The following is a 21,696-nucleotide window of genomic DNA, read 5'->3' as shown; positions in this document are numbered from 1 at the left end:
GAGGAGGAGGAAATTCCAGCAGCAGAATTAGCCTCAGCCTGGCCTGAGAAGGGCCAGTGGTTGGCAGAGAAGCCACGGGCAGTTTGCTGTTACTGGACAAAAGGATGAGGAGGTAGGAAGAGATATGCAGCGAAGGAATAACTGCCAAATGATGAAGCCACACAAAAGCCAGGCTCCAGAGAGACAGGAAGTATCTACCAGGGGGGTACAAGGTCATTTCCATGTCGGAAAGATTTAGGATGATGTTCACAATATGAACACCCTGACATGATGCACAAAATGACCATCAGAACAACCTCTGCAGAGGGAGGAGTCTCCGAGACGCCCTCTGCTCTACAGACACCGCGCAGATCTGGGTGGTGTCCCTGTAGGATCAGCAGGGCTGAGCGGGCACTCATGGGCTGTGGCAGCAGTTGGGGGCCAAAGGTAAGGAAGCATTTCAATACTATACTACCTGGCACAGTTGTATTGGCACTTGTTGGCCAAACAGCAGTCCTAGGTAGACTAATCTGTATGAGAAGGATAAATTTTTTAAAAATGTATTTTAATTGATTCCAGAGAGAGGAAGGGAGAGGGAGAGAAACATCAATGATGAGAGAGAATCACTGATTGGTTGTCTCCTGCACACCCCGTACTGGGGATCGAGCATGCAACTCGAGCATGTGCCCTGATCAGGAATCAAATCTTGACCTCCTGGTTCATGGGTCCATGCTCAACCATGGAGCCACACCGGCCAGGCAGGGATCAATTTGTAAGGAACAGCCTGGAGACACAAAGACTAAAATAGGTAACAATGGTTTGGGCAACACAGGATAGGAGTCCATCCAAACCAGGCTGTGATGCTTAGTAAATGGAAAAGGACAGAGATTCAAGAAACATGTGGAAAGTAATCAAGGACGGCTCCGACACTGCTAAGGACTGCGTTTTTATGGATTTAACTTCATATGCTAGCACTGAAGGGCAATATAATCAATTATTGGATGTTTGAGTTATCTACTGCTATATTCAAAGCATTCGGCCGGGAGGGGGGTGGGGGGGGGAACACAGGCACAATGAATATAAATTGTCCTGGTATAAAGTTTCTGAATTTAGCAAACTAAATGCAAAGTTTTCTGTTAAAGTGCTAAAACATTGTGAGCTGCCGACATTAAACTGATTTTGTGTCACAAAGGATACATTCCTCTTTTACTCAGTTTGAATCATGTCCATGTATGAGGCTTGAATAATAGTGGAATGTGTTCTTGGTTTCTGGACACAAAATGATCATAAAAGGGTAGAATAGCATGAAATTGACACAATTGAGTGCTCACTTAAAGCTTTCTACTTTAGCAAGTAGAAACTTTTCTTACCCAGAGGGGTAGATTGTGTAATCGATGCAATATATAGGGTTTTGCCATTTTTTTTTTACCTCTTTCCACCAACGATGATCCCCTCGGATGGAAGGACTCCTCAATTGTAAGTGCTCCTCAAGGACACACCCCTTTCTCTCATGGGCTTGTGTGCAATGCTGTTTCTATTCCTTTTGTGGTTTTTCTTAGCAATAAAAAATGCAATAAGGCAGGGAGCAAGCCTGCAGCAGTATTGCTGGGTACATCACGCATGCTCACAGAGACCAGAAGCACACATGCATCATGACAACTTCCCTCTGAGTATTCAACACCAAGGACATAGATGATCATCAGCCATCCTGACCTAGTTGAGAACGTGTTGGTAGTGGAGGAATTGGGCTGTTTCTGAATTTAGCAAACTAGCTTGCCCTGTGGAGGTCACCGGGATAAGGTATGACAAAATACATGAACTCTTCATTCTTTCATTCATTCACTCACCCATTCAATATTTATTGAGTGGCTACAATGCATCAACGCCTAACACCTTTGTGATCAATTACTATGCAGCCACCTAAGTGACTGCAATCCTGTCTGTGACCTACACTTCAGAAACAAGCCAAAGAAAGTACTTAGTAATTAACATCTACAGAGAACACAGTCACACATGGCCACACCAAGCTAAATGAAAAAAAATGTGGTCCCATTAGGGACCTCTACTATTTGCTTCAATGTAGTTTAATGAAACACATCTAAACCCCAAATTAAAAAAAAAAATCCATAAAAACGCTTTTGATTTTTCTTGCTGCAAAAAGCCACACATTTTCTCAAGACATATCACGTTGGACTTCTTTGCCAAAAATCTTGATATACAGGTTGCCTGATTAACTGCCTTGTCTCGAGGCTGATTTCCCATTAGATCCAGTGGGCCCAAAGCCAAAAGCACATGATACTTTCATGTCTTTAAAATCAGGAGCAATAAAAAAGAAATGTAAGGTCAAAGAAAATGTTTTAGTATGTAATATTAATATATTCATCTTTCTACCACTGCAGTCGTAAAAGATTCAACTTTGATATTTTTGTGTGGAGCAAGGAGTACAAGGGGCGAAAATGCCTGGGCTCTAGAAAGTTATCACGTATCCCTTCCTGGTCTGAATTTATTTTACAACAACAGCAAAAGTAATACCAATACTCCCTCCCCACAAATAACTTCTAATAAGGTTATCTTGCAGTGCAAACCCTTTTGAGTGGTCTTATCTAACGGGAAAGGGCCTGAAACGCTTACAGGCGATAACGTACCTTCAGTGCTAAACTTGAAAATGTATTGGAAACGTTGCACTTGAAGCTCAGCTGCTTGTCCAGGCCTCCGTCGGGGTCCCGCCTCCCATAGTCGGAAAGGCCTGTGCGGTCCGAAGCTGCCACTTTCTGGAACACGGTGCATGTCATCCCAGTGAAGCCAGTCGCCTTGATGACATAAGCTTCCAGAGCAATATTGGGTGAATACTTCAAAAGTCAACCAAACAGGGGTTATAAAAGATTTATAATATGGAAAAAAAGCACGTGCAAAGAAATTTCAAATGCAAAACACTGTAAATTAAAAGAGAACACTCGGATTCTCACTGAACAAAGACACTGTACAAAACCAGATGGCAGAACTGGACAGGACACACGCCGTAAAAGACGCTGGAAACAAAAGCCCAAAGTAGAAAGATACCGATGAAGAGGAAAAGAATAAGTCATCAGCTGTGGAGGATCAGACATAAATCCAAAGTCAATTAAAAATAATTTATTTTAAGAGCACTTTGCTGAAAACAGTAGGCTGAAAATGAAATGTCTTATAAAATCCAGAGATATGGGTCGGGCCCTGTTATGATCGCAGTACAAGAAGAGCAATAGGGGTTTAGGAGATACACTTCGAAGTCACCTTGTTCAGCACTTCATGCCATACTCATCACTTCTTGCTTTTACAGGGTGATCTAGTTAATTCTTTGCATTAGGTTTCACAGATAAAAATTTTATACAGGCTCACTCCAAAGGTGCTTCTGTCATTATACTGTCTACATGGGCACCTTAAGATTCCAACAAACAACTAGAACTGATAAGTAAATTCAGTAAAGTAACAGGATACAAAATAAATATCCAGAAATCAGTTAAAATTATATACACCAATACTGAACTATCAGAAAAGGAAACTAAGAAAACAATCCCATTTATAACTGAATTTAAAAAATACCTGGGAATAAATTTAACCAAGGATGTAAAATATGGACATGTAGTCAGAAAATTATAAGACACTGAAGAAAGACACTGGAGAAGATATAAATAAGTGGAAGCATATACTGTGTTCATAGATAGGAAGAATTAGGATCAGTAAAATAGTCATACTACCTAAAGCAATCTATAGATTCAATGCAATTCCTATTCACAGAACTATAACAAATATTCCAAAAATTTATATGGAACCACAAAAGATATAGAATAGCCATAGCAATCTTGAGAAAGAAGAACAAAGTTAGAGGAATCACACTACCTGATATCAAACTATACTACAAGGCCATAGTAATCAAAACAGCATGGTACTGGCATAAAAACAGACATATGCTAGTAGATTAATGGAACAGAACAGAGTCCAGAAATAAACCCATACTTTTATTGATGGCTACCATCAATAAATCAACAAACACCTGTTGGCAAGGATGTGCAGAAAGGGAACCCTAATACATTGTTGGTGGGAATGTAGATTGGAGCAGACACTGTGGAAAGCGGTATGGAGTTACCTCAAAAAATTAAAAATACAACTGTTTTATGATCCAGCAATTCCACTTCTGGGAATATACCTGAAGAAACCCAAAACATTAATTTCAAAGAATATATGCACCCCTGGAGAATTACAGCATTATTTACAATAGCCAAAATTTGGAAGCAGATCAAGTATCTATCAGTAATGAGTGGGTAATAAAAGCTGTGGTACATTTACACAATGGAATACTACCCAGCTGTAAAAAGGAGGAAAATCTTACTTTTTACAACAACATGGATGGACCTGGAGGGTATTATGCTAAGTGAAATAAACCAGTCAGAGAAAGACAAGTACCACATGATTTCACTTCTATATGGAATCTAATGAAAAAATAAACTAACAAACAAAACAGAAACAGACTGACGATACTGAGAACAAACTGACAGCTGACAGAGGGGAGAGGGGTTAGGGGTTGGGTGAAAAAGCTATGGGATTTAGCAAACAAACAAACAAAACCTCATAGATAGTCAACAGTATGGGGATTAGCAGAGGGAAAGGAGGGTGGGGGAGGTAGAAGAAGGTAAAGGGGGGATAAAAGGTGATGAAAGGAGACTTGACTTGGGGTGGTGAACACACAATACAATATACAGAAGTTACCTCAAAAAATTAAAAAAAATTTCATTAACCAATGCCACCCCAATAAATTCAATTAAAAGATAAAAGCAAAAAAAATAAAGAAAAAAGAAAAGGAAGGGAAGTGGTCGTCTAAATAGTTGTAGCTGAACAGATGTTCAAATTAAGCCAGAAAAATCACCTGAAAAAGACGGCACTTGCCCAACAATTTTAAGAACTTCACAAGTGAGACTGAACTCAGGGGTCTGCCAAACGCAGGCCATGTGGATACTACAGCCGCCATCCCCCTTCTGGGGGGCCTGCCAGCATCACTCCCATCTCAGAACCACGCAGAGAGGGCACAAGAAGTGACCAGTCTTCCACTCCCAGGAAGGTGACAGAATTGACCATAGAGCCAAAGGACAATGCAGAGTCTCTTTCACTTTTAAGGTGGTTAAGTGCATGCCTACTCCTAGGCAAGGCACCATTCTAAGTACCACATGTGGACAAAGTCCCCTGATAAAAAATTTCCTGTAAAGCACAGAACTTTCCAGAATGGAATTCCAGAATCACGTTGCGCTTACTGTTGAATACACGTGAGCTCCGTTTGCCAGGCGGTACGTGGCGATCCGCTGCAGGCACTGCACGATCCTGCTGCAGGCTTTCGCCTCCCTCTGTGCCAGCCACAGGACTCGCTCATCGGCCAGCATGATGTTGCTTGCAATGTCGACCATCACATCCCCTAGCTGGCAGGCAAGCGGGAGAGAAAAGAAACATCTTAACAAGCTGTTTTACATCATCCACATCCTCCTGAGAAACCAAGATGGGTCTGCAGTCTAAATTTCCCAGTGACAACCCAACAGGCTCTGCACTTGTTTCCCATTAAAACCTCTTCAAGTAAGAATAGCACATTCAGCCCTGACCATTTTGGATCAGTGGATAGAGTATTGGCCTGCGGACTGAAAGGTCCCAGGTTCGATTCTGGTCAAGGGCATGTACCTTGGTTTCGAAGACATCCCCAGTAGGGGATGTGCAGGAGGCAGCTGATCGATGCTTCTCTCTCATTGATGTTTCTAACTCTCTATCCCTCTCCCTTCCTCTCTGTAAAAAATCAATAAAATATATTTTTAAAAAAAGAATAGCACATTCGATTATGACCATTGGTGATAGTTAAGTCAAAACAGGTTAACTACGTGACCACCAAATCATTGGTGAAAAGATTGACATGTGTCATTCAAATTGAGGGGGTGGGAGGAGAGACAAATTAATCAAGAGGAAGGAAAAGACATCACATGATCCACAAATAAAAAGATCTAAACTCGCCCTAACCGGTTTGGCTCAGTGGATAGAGTGTCGGCCTGCGGACTCAAGGGTCCCAGGTTCGATTCCGGTCAAGGGCATGTACCTTGGTTGCGGGCACATCCCCAGTTGGGGGTGTGCAGAAGGCAACTGATTGATGTTTCTCTCTCATCGATGTTTCTAACTATCCCTCTCCCTTCTTCTCTGTAAAATCAATAAAAATATATTGAAAAAGAAAAAGATCTAAACTCTGGGAAACCATTTAGAAACATTTTTTTTGTGTGTGTGAGTGTTAGCTTAGTAATATTATGAAGAAACATCCACTGTCTAGGTTTTTAGTTTCTGGTCATGTTCAAAATCCTAGTCATGTCCAACCACAGGAAGTTCCTGCCTACACGGGGCCATGGAGTATGTCCTAGCACAAGTAGCTTCCTCTACCTCGAATGAACTCGTCCTTCCCTTTCCCCATTCCATGAAATAACTGGATCCGAACACGTGCACACTTTTGCATTACTTGCTTTATTGAGTTAGTGGATTCTTTCTATTCACTCGGTTCATAACTTACAGATGTAAGCATCTGTCAGGCAATGCCAGTGAATGTCCCCTGACTACTGCTGACTTGCATGCCCCATGTCAGAGAATGCATTGGAGGTGCAGGGCTAATGAGACGTACCGGTGTCCAGGGGGGCTGGTATTGAGCAAAATGTTCCTGAGAGGGAGATCTATGGCAGAGAGAACAGCAAAAGCACTCCCGGGGGCGGAATCAGAGGAGTTAGAAGCCGGCTGGCTCTCTAATCAAGACGCAAGCATCAAAGGTGTGAGGCCCCGAAGCTGAGCCAGAAAGCCAACGCTGCTTGCGAATGTCTTTTGATCATCGCAGAGGATCCCAGGGGAGCCTTCCAACCCCTTCTGCACCCACCACTCTTCCCAGGATGTATCATTATGAGGGCTGAGGTGGGTTTGGAACAAATTCAGTCTATCCCATCCAGAGTCCACTTCACAAAGACAGGCCTGCGGAAATACACCCGACACCAAATCCGGGAACAAGGGGTTGAATAACTAGAGTAAGTACAGGGGTGAAGACCAAGACTTCAAATCCTGACCCCTAGCTGTGCTGGCCACTTAACCTCCAGTACCCTCCTTTTGTGAATAAGGGGGACAATAACACTCCTGTCTGCCCTGAATGTTGTGAAGATTAAGTCCCGATGATACACATAAGGCTCCCAAGACCACGCCCGGCACACGGCAAACACTCAGCAAGTGTGAGCTCTCCTTGGAACTTTACTGCTCCTGTTTCTAACACTGGAATCCCAATACAGGCTCTCTTTGAAGATCACAGGCCCTGGAAGAAGTGCTAGGGAAGGCGCATTTTTAAGTCTGTCCATATGCAAACGGGACCCATGTGTCCAGCAAAACTGCCTCTTCCTCCTCATCCTGGACCCATGCAATTAAAAAAATACTTCACTGGCGTCGCACTGCCCTGCACAGAGTGTATCACGATCTGTCCTTATTTTACTTTCAATGTAAATGCCCCAAGGGCAGGGGCAACTCAATGTCCTACTTATATTTATAGCCTTGTTCACGAGGAGTCTAACCCCTGGTGTAAAAGCCAATAGCAATACAATATTCATTTGCTCACTGACTAAATATTTACCGAGGACCAAGGTGAGCCGGACACTGTCCTGAGGAATGGAGACAGAGAAGTGAAAGAAACACACTTATAATCTAGTGAAGAAAACATGAAATAAGTACATTCTTCAAAAGTGCTCTAGGCCCTAGCCAGTTTTCTCAGTGGTTAGAGTCTCAGCCCTCTGACTGAGGGGTCACAGGTTCAATTCCAGTGTATCTCACACACAGGCTCAATCCCTGGCCCCCTGTCGGGGTGTGTGCAGGAGTCAACCAGTCAATGTTTCTCTCTCTCAGTCTCTCTCTCTCTCCCTTCCATTCTCTCTAAAAATCAATGGGAAAAAATATCCTCTGGTAAGGATTAACAACAACAACAACAACAACAACAAAGCGCTTTAGATTACAACTGCAATGAAGGAAATAAGCAGAGTAATATAAGATGAAGAGTAATGGAATTTAATTCAAGCACCCTGTTTTAATGGACTCACACATTCTCAAAGGGCAGTTTCCCCAAACTCAAGAAATTAACAGCATCAACTGACAGAGAATGAAGAGCCAATACTGAGGCTTTGCAGAATCCCGAGCCTGTTTGCACAATTCATGGACCATTAGCATCCCCAGCACTGATTCCTACTAAACAGGTGTGAGGTGAATTTAATTCTAGCAGAAGCCCTTATTTCTGAAGTTATGAAGAAGGGCAGGGACTCCAATATGTCAATTACTGAATATGCAGATCAGCTGTTTATGTAGCAGATCAGTTGTTTATAATAATATCTACTATCTCTCAAAGGAAATTCAGAGTAGCTGGAACATTTTGGCTAAGTTTTTGTCGATTATTTTTACTTACTATTATATCAAATTTTCATACAAAAATAAATAGGATAAAAGAGATGATGTGGTAAAGAGGCTCTCTGACTCTCATAAAATAAATCCCCATTGGCTGCAAAAACTTGAAAGAAAAACCACAGGAAAATACTAGTTCTACTCTAAGGAAGTGTTAACGGATTCTCACAATGACAGACTACTTGTTTTATATGTTTTAAAAGTTTTAAATGTACAAACTTTATGACGATCTAACATGAGGCCTGCTGGCTACTGAAAAGCTATCTACACTAATAAAATACAAAGATGCTAATTGACCCTACCTTCACTACGCCCAAGCCATGCCCACCAGCCAATCAGAGTGACTATATGCAAATCAACCCAACCAAGATGGCAGCTGGCAGCTATGGAGCTGGAGCAAGCAGGAGGCTTGGTTGCCCCGGTGATGGAGGAAGCCAAGCTTCCCACCTGCTCTGGCCTCTGCAAAAGGCAACAAAGTTTCAATTATAGAAGCTAAATAAATCCCAGATACCTGCTTCCAGCCAGCCTCCACTGGGAGCTTGGGTGGCTGGGGGCTGTGGCCAGCCTGCAAACAGCCATCAGCCCCTCACCCAGGCTGGCCAGGCACCCCTGCGGGACCCCCACCCTGATCCGGGATACCCTTCAGGCCAAACCAGCCAGCCCCCACCCATGCACCAGGCCTCTATCCTATATAACAAAAGGGTAATATGCAAATTGACCCTAATGGCAGAGCGACTGGGAATCACTGGTCACTATGACACACACTGACCACCAGGGGACAGACGCTCAATGCAGGAGCTGCCCCCTGGTTGTCAGTGTGCTCCCACAGGGGGAGCTCTGCTCAGCCACAAGCCAGGCTGATGGCTGCCAGTACAGCGGTGGTGGTGGGAGCCTCTCCTGCCTCCTCAGCAGCGCTAAGGATGTTTGACTGCAGCTTAGGCCTGCTCCCCGCTGGCAAGTGGACATCCCCCGAGGGCTCCTGGGCTGCCAGAGGGATGTCTGACTGCCAGCTTAGGCCTGATCCCCTTCGGAGCGGGCCTAAGCCAGCAGGTGGACATCCCCCGAGGGGTCCCAGACTGCGAGAGGGCACAGGCTGGGCTGAGGGACCCTCCCGAGTGCACAAATATTTTTGCACCGGGCCTCTAGTGATTATTATAAGATCAAAAACCACTGCTATGGCTCACCTGATAATGCCAGTAATGGAATTTAATGTGTTAATAATTGTAAGACAAGAAATATTTCTAAGAAGGTATGCAGTTAACTCGAGTGACTGCCTTAAGTTGAGAAAAACCTATGTTCTTCATTGTTGCATCCTAAATGGCAAAGAACTAAGGGAGAGGAAATGATGCCAACATCTTCCCGAGAGCAGGGGATGATAAAATGCTGTAGGCGTGTGTGGCTGGGTTACAGAAGCAGTTCTGAATCCTCCACAGCGGCAAAAAGGGCACAAAAGGGAGAGCAGTGCATAAAACATTACACTGGAGTAAAAAGTATTCTTGAAATCTGACACACAGAGAGCTTCAAACCCACAGCCGGCATGAGAAAGCATTGTACTTCCCCTTGACCCCATTCCCCGACGGCCACTGCAGCCACAGAAGGGTCAGAAGGCCTCACGCACCTGCTCTCCCACCTGTCACACTCAACGGCCGGGATCAGATGAAAATGCACGGGAACGCACTCTATCACAGATAAAGGCCAAAGGATGAAAATGCCACATTAATAACAATGAAACGTTAAATGTCATCTGTTTTAAGAGACAGAAATAGTTCTTGTTCTTCTCGATACAAGGGCTGAGCAAAAGGAGGTTCACAGTTGTTCGTATGGAAAAAGACATGCAGGTTATGATGATTACAAGAGCCGGATAAACTCTGTGTTTCGCCTACTCGCAGCTGTAAACTTACTTTGCCCACCCTTGTATAGTATATGTTTGGAATTCTGATCTGAATGAGACCAAAATCATCAGTAAATTTCATGAATTTGATGTGGTAGCATATGAAACACAGAAGATAACTACATAAACTAAACGTAATGATATTTCATTTCAATGTAGTAGGAGAATAAGATAATACTGAAGGCAGAATATTTATGTCTCTGGGAGTTAAATTCTCCTGGGTTAAGACTTCAATTCTGTCTCAAGTTAGATGCCCATGAGCAAATTATTAGCCTCTCCAAGACTCAGTTTTCTCATTTGTCAAATGAGGCTGGAAATCCTATGAAAAGTGCTTGGAACATCTCATTCTATAGTAAAGTAAGAGAAAAAATATAACAAAAGGTAAATATCTTTATTAAATAATTCATGCCCCCCTTTTTTTTTTTTTAGAAAAACCAAGGAATCTAGATCCCTCTGGACTTCTCTCCACACCTTTTCTCTTTCAAGCAGAAAGCAGCAGGGGCACTCTTGTTGATTCTAATCACCAGAAAAGCAAGAATTACAGGCAGAGTGTGGATGAAGCAGCAAGTGAGGCAGTTGTTTGGGTACAGCTAAGATAGAAATGAGAACTACAGGAACCGACAAGTAGTCCAAACTGGACTAAATAATAGTAACAGCAGCTGATGTTGTTATTAAAGTTCAAATATTCTTCAGGATTTTCTCCTAGGTATGAATTAAATATATTACTGAGATGATGCTTAACTTAAAGAACGTCATTACCCTGATTGATTTTAAAGAAGAAACGGCTCTCTAGTGCAAGTCAGGTTGTAAAAGCGTATTTATGTCACTGTTAGCTAGCTCCAGTGACCTGCATGTCTCGGGATCCCATTACTGGCTTCCGGCTTAGTTAAGCTGTCAATATTCAATAGGAGGTCTCCTGGAGATAACCATCAGGACCCATGGCAGATATTAAACCTCTGGTTCTACTGTGGTATAGAGGTGGTGATGGTGATGATGATGATGATGGACCCGGAGAAACAGGTGAGAAAGGAAGAGGGGAATGATGCTGAGAATAATGCTGCATTTATTCTTCATTACCCCCCTTTTTTTTTTTACAGAGAGGAAGGGAGAGGGATAGAGAGTTAGGAACATCGATGAGAGAGAAACATCGATCAGCTGCCTCCTACACACCCACCACTGGGGATGTTCCCACAACCAAGGTACATGCCCTTGACTGGAATCGAACCCGGGACCCTTCAGTCCACAGGCTGATGCTCTATCCACTGAGCCAAACCAGTCAGGGCTCTTCATTACCTTTCAGAAAGGATTTGAGGTAGCCCAGCAAAATTTTTAAAATAACTATTTTTAATTAAGAGCACATAAATAAAGAGTGGGAAATACAGACTTAAGAGAAGAAAAAGAGACAGAGACAAGTGAAAAATATGCATCGAGGGCAGAGCTGCTGTGACTGGGGAAAAGGTGATTCTTGATATGTTTCCAGTCAAGGAGATAAAGGTATCATTTCAGTTACCTACAGAAAGGTGAACATTTGGTCCAGGTAGACGAAGTTGCTTTTATGACAGATTCTAGGAACTTCGGAAGTACACTTGTCCAGAGACACAGGATGCAATGGACACCCACCTCAACCACACCTTAACCACACATAGAAAAGCTTAAGATTCCTCCAATTCTCCCAGTGGGAGCAGATTCTGTGTTTTCTGATTACAAAATGTCTGTGCATCTCCCTTTCTGGAAGAATAGAGAGCTGAGTACTCCGAACAATTCTCCTGCTAAAAGAGAAAATCGCTGAAGGGAAAAGAGTTGTTTTTTTCTTTTTACCCCTGCCCAGGCAGAAAGCAAAGACTCCTCCAGAGGCCAAGAACAAAACAACAGCGGGACTAGGACCTCTGCAGGTGAACTCTGTCCCCATGGACTGTGCTTGGACTATGCCTTGACATCCCCAAGGGGCTGAGGCCCAGGCCCCCTCCCCCCCCCCCCCCCCCAGCCCCAAGGCTTCACAGGAGCAGACCAGTGATGAAGCTGATAACCAAAGAGACGCCTCCAGGGTCAGGGCACACCAGCACCAAATCAGGCTCACAGACGAAGGACAGCAAGGAACTTGAAACTTGATCTTGATTCAAGGTAGAAGGAGTAAGTTGTCCTCTCTCACACCTTATCAACACAAGTTGACCACCTCACAGGTCTGAGGTCAGATTTCATAGGACTTCTATGGTCGGAAAAACCGCTAGCTGAAAACTAATTTCAAAGCGACCAACCGATTACTCTGGTATTGTCCCCAGGCACACGGCAGAAGCAAACATATCACACTTATTAATAATGATAAATTAGACCATTATCATTAATATCCTGTATCACCAACACTAATCAACATTGTTCTGAGGTCCTCACCAATGTATAACCGGAAAAAAGCAAAAAAACATTTAATACACGAACAGTTAGAAAAACTAATTGTTATTTGCTGGTGATATAATTATCTGTCTAAAAAAAAAATCCCACATACCAACTGCAAAATTATATAAATGAATTCCATAAGGTAACCAGACATAAGGTCTAAATTTTTCAAAAACGATAATCAGCCCTGGCCGGTAGCTCAGTTGGTTAGAGCATCATCCAGATGGATACTCCAAGGCTGTGGGTTTGATACCCATCCAGGGCACATATAAGAAGCAACCAATGAATGCATAAATAAGTGGAACAACAAATCAATGTCTGTCTGTCTCTCAAATCAATCAATTAATAAAAAACATAATTAAGGAAAACTGAACGTGGACTAGATATTTCATGATATTAAGGACTTAGAACTCATTTTGGTGACATAATAATATGGTTCCATTTTAAAATTTCTTATATTGTAGAAAAATTATGGAATATGACATCCAGAATTCACTATTAAATGATGCAGCATTGAGAAAGAAAGAGAAGGGGTGGAGGAGAGAAAGAAAGGAAGGAAAGAAATGAATGAACAAACAGGGGGGAAGAGGAAAAAAGAGAGAGGGATGGAGGGCAAAGGAAATGAATGGATGAAAGGAATACATCTGGTAAATACTGAAAATTATTGAAGGTGAAAGGTATAATGTAGGTATTAATGAAAACATTCTCCTATACTTTTAGAATGTTCCCACAAAAAGTTTCTAAAAACTTTTCAAAAGGTTAGACCCAAAGGAAAAAATGTTAGACAAATAAGTAGAGAACATCTATATATATAAAAGCCTAAGCGACCATTACGACTGAACGACCGGTCGCTATGACACGCACTGACCACCAGGGGGCAGACATTCAATGCAGGAACTGCCCCCGGTGGTCAGTGTGCTCCAACAGCCAACCTCCCATGGCCAGCCAACCTCCCCGTCCCATCCCTCAGCCAGTAAACCTCCCGCAGTCCCTCCCCACTCCTTCCCCCATCCAGCAGGCCCTATCCAGCAGCTGGCAGGCCCCCAGGCCCTGGCTGGCCCGACCCTGATGGGGACTGGGCGAGATGGCCCCGATAGGCCCTGATCACTAGCCAGGCCTAGGGACTCCACCCGTGCATGAATTTCATGCACTGGGCCTCTAGTGAACACATAATAGTGGTTGTCAAAGCCTGTGCCTTTCTCAGAGATATGCTGTCTAGCATCGCCTGGAACTTAACTAGATACGCAAACTTTGCTTGACAAACCCCCCAGGTGACACAGAGGCAGGGTCAAGTTTGAGAGACAATACTCTGAAAAGGATCACAGAGCCAGCAGCTGGGTCTCTGCAAAGCTGAACAATACAGAAAAGTCTGACAAGCAAGATCAAGAAGAAAAAAAAAATAGAAATAGTAAAAAGAAAAAAGAAAACACAACAGCTGATACAGAAGTGACTATGTTTTAAAATGAATAAATGAAAGACTTTACATTTTTTAAACCTGTGCATAAACATGTGCCCAACGAGCTGCGTAGTAAACTAGCGCTAGGAGCTGCCTCACTTCCACTTTGGAACTAGAGCACAGGACGGGGACCACCACACAACCAGAGTAATCTCTCCTACCTTCTCATCTTCTGAAATGGGCACGTGATGCTTTCATCATGCTCCTAAATATGGAACAAATGCTTATGCTGCCTGACAGGCAGCCTTCAGCTGTTTTTAAAAGACCCCACTGAACACACCACGCGGACCTGGCCGTTTGGTAGTGTTTAGTATCCGCCCTCACCACAGAGCACCGGCTTGGGTCGGCCAGATCCAATCCCAGGTTCCAAAGGCAACTGCCTCACAATATTTCAGCTGTGAAATTATGCAGAGCAGAGCAACTTTTTGGATATAAAACAAAAATCAATTTAATTATTTGTCCAATTTAAGCCATATGCATTTTAGGATACCTTAGTATAATTTTACGCTTTTGTAATTAACTTAAAATGGTGCCTCCCTTAACCCTCATAATTTCATTTTATTAGACTAATAAACAGTGAAAGCTACAGCCTTCAGTTTAACTTTCCAAAGAATCAGGTAGGATGTCTGTCAATGCACCATGAGTAATAATAGTACCTTTATACCTCAGTTATTCAATCCTGAATATTGTTCCTGTTTCTCCTTTCTACATCATTTGTTTTCAAAGATAATTCAATCTTTACCTCCCAGGTCAACCAGTGAAAGTGACAGGAATCTACATCAAACCAAGGTTTAAAGTCACTAAAGCATTCTGATAATTTTTTTTTTTAGAAAGACCCTCATTCTTATCTTCTGAGGTCATAAGAATGTTAAATTTCTGAAACCTACAAAATCACATCCTAGCTTTGCAACTATTGCACAAAATAGTTTCACCTGTATTTTCTCACTTGTGCGAACACATTTTGAAGTTAAGCAGGGCAAGCGTCATCCCCATTTTAAAAATAAAGGGCCCTCAGTTAATTAATAACTCATGAAACAAAATTCACTTTATGTCATCAACAGGACACTTTCCCCTACACACATTCCAAAGCAGCAGACCATTCCCACCACACATGGGCAAACACGGTGAAACGCACACCTCTGGGCACCGCACTGCTCTTCAGGAGCGGGGAGGTGAGCCAAAGTCCCCAACATCAAAACAGAGAGGCATGGGAATACATATATATGATGGCAAAATCTTTTTCAATGTCCACATTGCAAATGTCATTCCACTTACTCCAGTGACTGGAAACATCCCACTTCCATGAATGGCTCGTAATCATGTGGGCAGCTAAACTGTGATTATAATCAAGAATGGAGAGCAGTATTACCACAGGCCAGAGCCAGGCAGCTTCTCCCAGGGCTGAGAAAACTCACACAGGCAGCAGGCTGTGGCCCAGAGGCACAAAGTGCAGGACAGTTCACTACAAAACTGTGGTCTGAAGTTCAGATAACAACACGGAAACGTTTACCCAAGTCCCATTTACACACACATATCTATGTTCCTCCCCCCCCCCTCCTTTTTTTTAGGATTTATTGATTTCAGAGAGGAAGGAAGAAGGAGAGAGATACAAGCATCAATGATAAGAGAATCACTGATTGGCTACTGCCTGCATGCCTCCTACTGGGGATCTAGCCCGAAACCCAGGCATGTGCCCTGTCCAGGAATAAAACCGTGACCTCCTGGCTCATAGGTAGATGCTCAACCACTGAGCCATGCTGGCTGAGCTATTTTCAATCCTTTAATAGCTACATCATATCCAGTAGAGCGTCCGATGACCTGGGGCTGCATTTTCAAAACTTATCTCCAAAATGCAAGATATTAATAGATATTCTACCAAAAATTTTCCTTGCTTAAATGATTTAGGAAAACAAGGCTTATTTTTTTTTATCTTTCAATATATATGAATCTGAGAGGCCCACAAATAGACTTTGTTTAGCACAGTATTTTCCCTACCACTGTATGCTGAGTACTTCTGGAGTATTAGGACAGGGCAACATTGTGCTAGAAAGTAAATGTGAACCTGCAGGAAACTTCTGGATTAGACAGCAAGGCTCTGGCCTCTGTTTCCAGCCCTGCCCTACCCTAGCTGGATAACCTTGGCTAAATTATTTCATTTTCTTTGGGCTTCAGTTTATGACTTGATCTAGGTTTATTCTACTTCTAAAATTCATGATTCTATCAAAAAAGAAACAGTATATATGCCCGGCCAGTGTGGCTCAGTTGGATGAGTCCCATCCCATGAACCAAGAGGTCACAGTTCTATTCGCAGTCAGGGGGTGTTTCTATCTTTCTTTCACTCTCTCTTCCTCTCTTTCTAAAATCAACAAAAAACATATTTTTAAAAAATGAAACAGTCTCAGTCTATATAAAGTTCCTGTGTAGCTGGAAACTTAAATCTGCATCTTCAAATTCATTCAAAGCATGATTTGCTGCTCATTCATTCTGAAAACTGCTGCAGTCAATGGTTTCCCCTACAGGATACCATGTGGACAAGCATATCATAGTTTTAATATGGTCCCATTAAAATGCACTCATTTTCAAAGCCACGGAATTTTCATAATGTGCCTATTCCAATAATTTGAAATTTCAAGAAAGTCCCTAGGACAGTCTTGTATTTCTCCAGGACATTACCAAAGGAATTAAGCAACTTAACACACAATCTGGGTGACTACAGCTTATGCAGAAGAAGGAACAGAGGGGGCTGTGTGGGGAAGAAAAATCTGGAAAGCCAGCCACAGTCAGCCCAGGCTAACCCTAAAGGATATCATGTAGAGCAAAGCTTCCTTCTCACAGGAAGGTTACGCTCTATCATATCCCTTTGCTTCCAAGAACTGACCGTTCACCTCCAGTCCTCTCAATGAAAGGCCACTAACAGAGTGTAAGTTTCTCAATGACAATTTTCAACACGGAAAGTGTATTTATTTAGTTCAAATACAGCCAACATAACCAGGTGTTAAAAAAGATTCAAGTCTATCACGTGACCACTTGTTGACTTGCTAACAACTTGGAACTAGAAAAATACCTCTTTTGATTTTTCCTCTTTGGTAAATCTTCCAAATTTTTCTATCATTTCAGCCACAAATATGACATCCATCTTGTCAGAAAAGTTGGCTGCTTCCACGGTGTAAGCCAGTAACTGCCTGGCTGTGGCCACAGCGTTGGTAATATTGAGAGGCATCTACATCGAAAAGATAAGAAGAAGCATTTAGCAAATGGATGAACAAAATTTTGGGCATTTTTCTTTGCATTTCATAACATTGCAATGCATTTACATTACATCATTTTCTCACCATGACCTCCTTAACATGTTTATTCAAACTTTAGAAAATGAAATTTTAGTGGAAACAAACCTGAGTGCAATGTTTTGAAAACTTAGAATGAAATGTAATACATAAAACTCCACCAGGTAAACATGCTGCACCGTCTCTTGGACTCTGCTTATCCAAATTCTACACAAATGCAACCCCAATTGCTTAGTGAGCCCTTTCCTGAGAACTCCAGCTGGGAGGACCAATGCCACCCCACACGGGAGTATGAGCCACTGACTTACTTGTCTGTATCTCCAAGCACTCACTGCCAGTGACCTTTTACATTCATTCATTCATTCATTCATTCATTCATTGACTTAAACATGACTCGGCACCAATCATTGCAAAAAGGGTATACCGGTGCTAAGGATCATAAGAAAATGTGTAACAGAAACTATCTTCCAGGTGCTTATAATCTGGTTTGGTTTAAAAAGATGCATAGAACCCTGGTTGGGTGGCTCAGTTGGTTGGAGCATCGTCCAGTACACTAAAGGGTTGCAGGGTTGCAGGTTCAATCCCCAGTTGGGGAGCACATGGGAGGCAACCAATCAGTTTCTCTATCACATTGATTTTTTTCCCTCTCTCTCCCTTCCTCTCACTCTCTGATCAATAAAAACATATTCTCAGGTGAGGATAAAAAAAAAAAGGTGGATAGAAGTAAAGACAGGAAGAGGCACCTGAGTGGTACACGTATGACAAGGGGTCACTTGTGACAAAGGGACGATAGAAAGGAACCCCAGAGTTGGCTACTCAGGTGGATGTGAAGGATGGTTGGGATTTTGTCGGGTGGACAGAGATGATAAAGGTATTCAGACAAAGGCACAATGTCAGGCAGTAACAGGAAAGAGTGACGCCACAGAGGGCCTTGATCACCAGTTGAGAAGAGGAGAGAGACCTTATTCCAAAAAACAGATCCGTCAACTGAAGTATTATCACCAAGTCCTTATGATTTATTCATAGGTAACAAAGAGATCTTACGTATATGGTTTGAACACCATGCTTTATCAGCAACCTCAGCAAACAGCAGGCTTTCTAGTTACCTGGTTAAACATATAAAGGACTCTAGTGACATCGTTCGCATACTGGCAGCGAGAATAGTCGTCATCTGCCCAAAAGCCGCCTCGGTCACATCGGCGCCAAGCCTTCCTCTCATCCTGCGGGCTCCCCGGATAGATGCCACTGCCATGGGTATTCCGCGTGCACTGTAGGTAGGCAGTGATGCCCGCCAACGTCCTGGGCCACCTGGGCACATGAGGGCAAAACGGTGTAAGAAACCCACACAGCCACAGAGGAGGAAAACCCAGGAAGAGAACATGCCACACAAAATCATACGGAAAAAAATCAAGAAGAAGAAACAAACAAAACTCCTTTAAGATTAAAGATCCGGTCCAGCCAGTGTGGCTCAGTGGTTGAGTGCCAACCTATGAACCAGGAGGTCACAGTTCAATTCCTGATCAGAGCACATACCCGGGTGTGGGCTCGATCCCCAGGGAGGGGCGTGCAGGAGGCAGCCGATCAATGATTCTCTCTCATCATTGATGTTTCTCTCTCTCTCTCCCTCTCCCTTCCTCTCTGAAATCAATAAAAATATATATTTTTTAAAAAGAATAAAGACCCAGATTACTTTTTTAAAGGTTCACATGGCCTAAACAGTTTAAGGCTAACAGCCAAGTATATTTTAAAAGCATAACAGAATAGGATATTTTCATAAAATATCCTAAAAGTTGCTATAAACACAGGGGAATTGTATCTTGTGCAGCAAAAAAGAAAAATGGTGCAACAAAGGGTTTTGCATTTGTTTTTAATTACTGTTAAAATATTGTTGACTTATATAAGCACGAGGAACCTTCTCCAGGATAATGAGAATGTGGCCTTTTGCAGAAGCAGAGCTAGCCTATGCTCAGAACAGAGTTCCCATGGCAGGGCAGGACTGCCATTCCTGGAAAGGCCTGCTTGCAACACTGACCGCTCAGTGGCAAGTGGAGTCTAGGAATTTGGAACCGAGAGAGTGTCCGGGAACAGTTAGCTGGTAAGGGCAGCTCACTGTGGCTAGACTCCTGGCACGAGCAGATGGGTTATGCAGAACACCTGCTTTCTTCCTGGGAGTCTGAAACTTTATGTGCATACATGACCAGCAGTGAGAATTCTGGGTGCTGAGACTCCAATTGGCTTCCCCAGGCAGAAACACTACTAGAGGGTGTTGCCTTTTCATGGCTGGAGAAGGAGTAGGCTCTGTGTGAGCCCCATGGGAGGGAGAGAGCACAGAGGAGCCTGCACGTGGGTCCCTGTGACACTGCTGTGTACCTTACTACATCACCATAGTACACCTTAGCTGTCACTGCAACTATATGCTGAGTCCTGTAGGCCTTCTAGCAAATGTCTACACTTGGGGTGAAGGGTCTTGAAGGCCCCCAACACAGTATGAAACCGAATTTGCCTGGGAGAAGCCCCTCCCTATGCAAGTGACTAGGTCATCATGAACTGAGCTGGGAAAATCCTTGTTATCTGAGCTCCATTTCTCTAAAACTGGCAATGAAATTAAACATAGTTAATAAAAGTTAGAGCTGACCAGCAACACAGGAACTGCTAAATTATACCCGTCACAAAAAATATAATTCATCATCAAAATTGGCATAAATAGCCCTAACTGGTTTGGCTCAATGGATAGAGCGTCGGCTTGTGGACTGAAAGGTCCCAGGTTTGATTACGGTCAAGGGCATGTACCTTGGTTGTGGGCACATCCCTTGTGGGAGGTGTGCAGGAGGCAGCTGATTGATGTTTCTCTCATCGATGTTTCTAGCTCTCTATCCCTCTCCCTTCCTCTCTGTAAAAAATCAATGAAATATATCTAAAAAAAATTGGCATAAATAGATCAAGCAACACTAAACTAAATTCTTACAAATGAAGTGGAAGTTTAAATGCTAATACCTTAAGGCATGTCAAAAGATGAGTAATTCATTAATCAGCTGAATGATTAGATTTCTCTTCTATTTTTAAAAATATAAAATACTCAAAAACTATAAGTAAAAATAGAAAATCCACCATAAACAGAAAACTATTATAATTATTTAACGAAATATTTTGACTATAACAAAATTAACAAATGTTATCTATTTTACTTTATTTTTTTTTTATATATTTTATTGATTTTTCACAGAGAGGAAGGGAGAGAGATAGAGAGAGTTAGAAACATCGATGAGAGAGAAACATCGATCAGCTGCCTCTTGCACATCCCCCACCGGGGATGTGCCCGCAACCCAGGTACATGCCCTTGACCGGAATCGAACCCGGGACCTCTCAGTCCTCAGGCCGACGCTCTATCCACTGAACCAAACCGGTTTCGGCATCTATTTTACTTTAATATATGTATTATAGATTAACAGTTAATCAATATAAAGGACTTATCCACTAGCAATAATAAATGCTGACTTCCACATATTCATGTCAAGAAGATTTAAAAAAAGACAATTTTTTAAAAAGCAATGAAGAATTAGCTCAGCTAAAGATGTTGTTATGGCTTATTCACCTTGGACTTGAAAGACTAACACCAAAGGATTTTCTCATCCTTAAAAACTGGGCTGTACACGAAGGAGACAGCAGTGGTATCAATCACAAACAGTACAAACTGGCATTCACAATCTTCACACTGCTTTTAGAAGCAACATATTCCCCTTCATTTATATCGACTACAAATTCATTATTAGAATCCTGAACATAAAGGACATTGAGTAATTAATAAATTTAAGGATGTTTTCAAGCAACTTTTTAAAAGTAAACGAGTCTAAGGTAAAAGTTGTTACCTCTCACAAATTCTAAACTTTCTAAAAAAATAAAAAAAACTAACACAATAGTTATCAGGAAATTTAATTTGCAGTCTTTCAGTCGTTCTGCTCATGTTAACTGAGTCCAATACCAATGGCTCCCAATTTTCAGGCCGCCCAATAGCTTTCATTTCCCAAAAATTTACCTATTGGCAATAATGAATGCCAATTTCCATATACTCAGGTCAAGGAGAATTAAAGAAAAAAAAAAAGGAACAAAAACACAAATCCCCCATTCATTCTTCTGGATTCTCTGGAGCTAAGCAGAGACAAATGGGGGAGGAAATGATGTGTTTCTCTATATAGTCCACTTAACTGCCAGTAGTTAAAGTGACTTAGTAA

General features: G+C 42.4%; 1 protein-coding gene across 1 annotated transcript in view; it reads right to left on the bottom strand.

Moving 5' to 3' along the window:
* The window catches only part of ADGRA3 (adhesion G protein-coupled receptor A3), a 78,704-nt gene that overhangs the window by 32,348 nt on the left and 24,660 nt on the right, over positions 1-21,696 (bottom strand). Inside the window, exons 8-11 of the mRNA XM_023757741.1 lie at positions 18,574-18,775; positions 17,248-17,403; positions 5,262-5,423; positions 2,625-2,828 (exon numbers count right to left, since the gene is read on the bottom strand). Of these exons, the coding sequence (XP_023613509.1) occupies positions 2,625-2,828; positions 5,262-5,423; positions 17,248-17,403; positions 18,574-18,775 (724 nt within the window). The remainder of the gene's footprint in view (positions 1-2,624; positions 2,829-5,261; positions 5,424-17,247; positions 17,404-18,573; positions 18,776-21,696) is intronic.

Source organism: Myotis lucifugus, unplaced genomic scaffold (genome assembly GCF_000147115.1).
Source record: "Myotis lucifugus unplaced genomic scaffold, Myoluc2.0 scaffold_112, whole genome shotgun sequence".
NCBI classification, from domain to species: domain Eukaryota; kingdom Metazoa; phylum Chordata; class Mammalia; order Chiroptera; family Vespertilionidae; genus Myotis; species Myotis lucifugus.
Note: the sequence above shows the minus strand (reverse complement) of the source record. Positions and strands in the feature narration are given on the sequence as shown.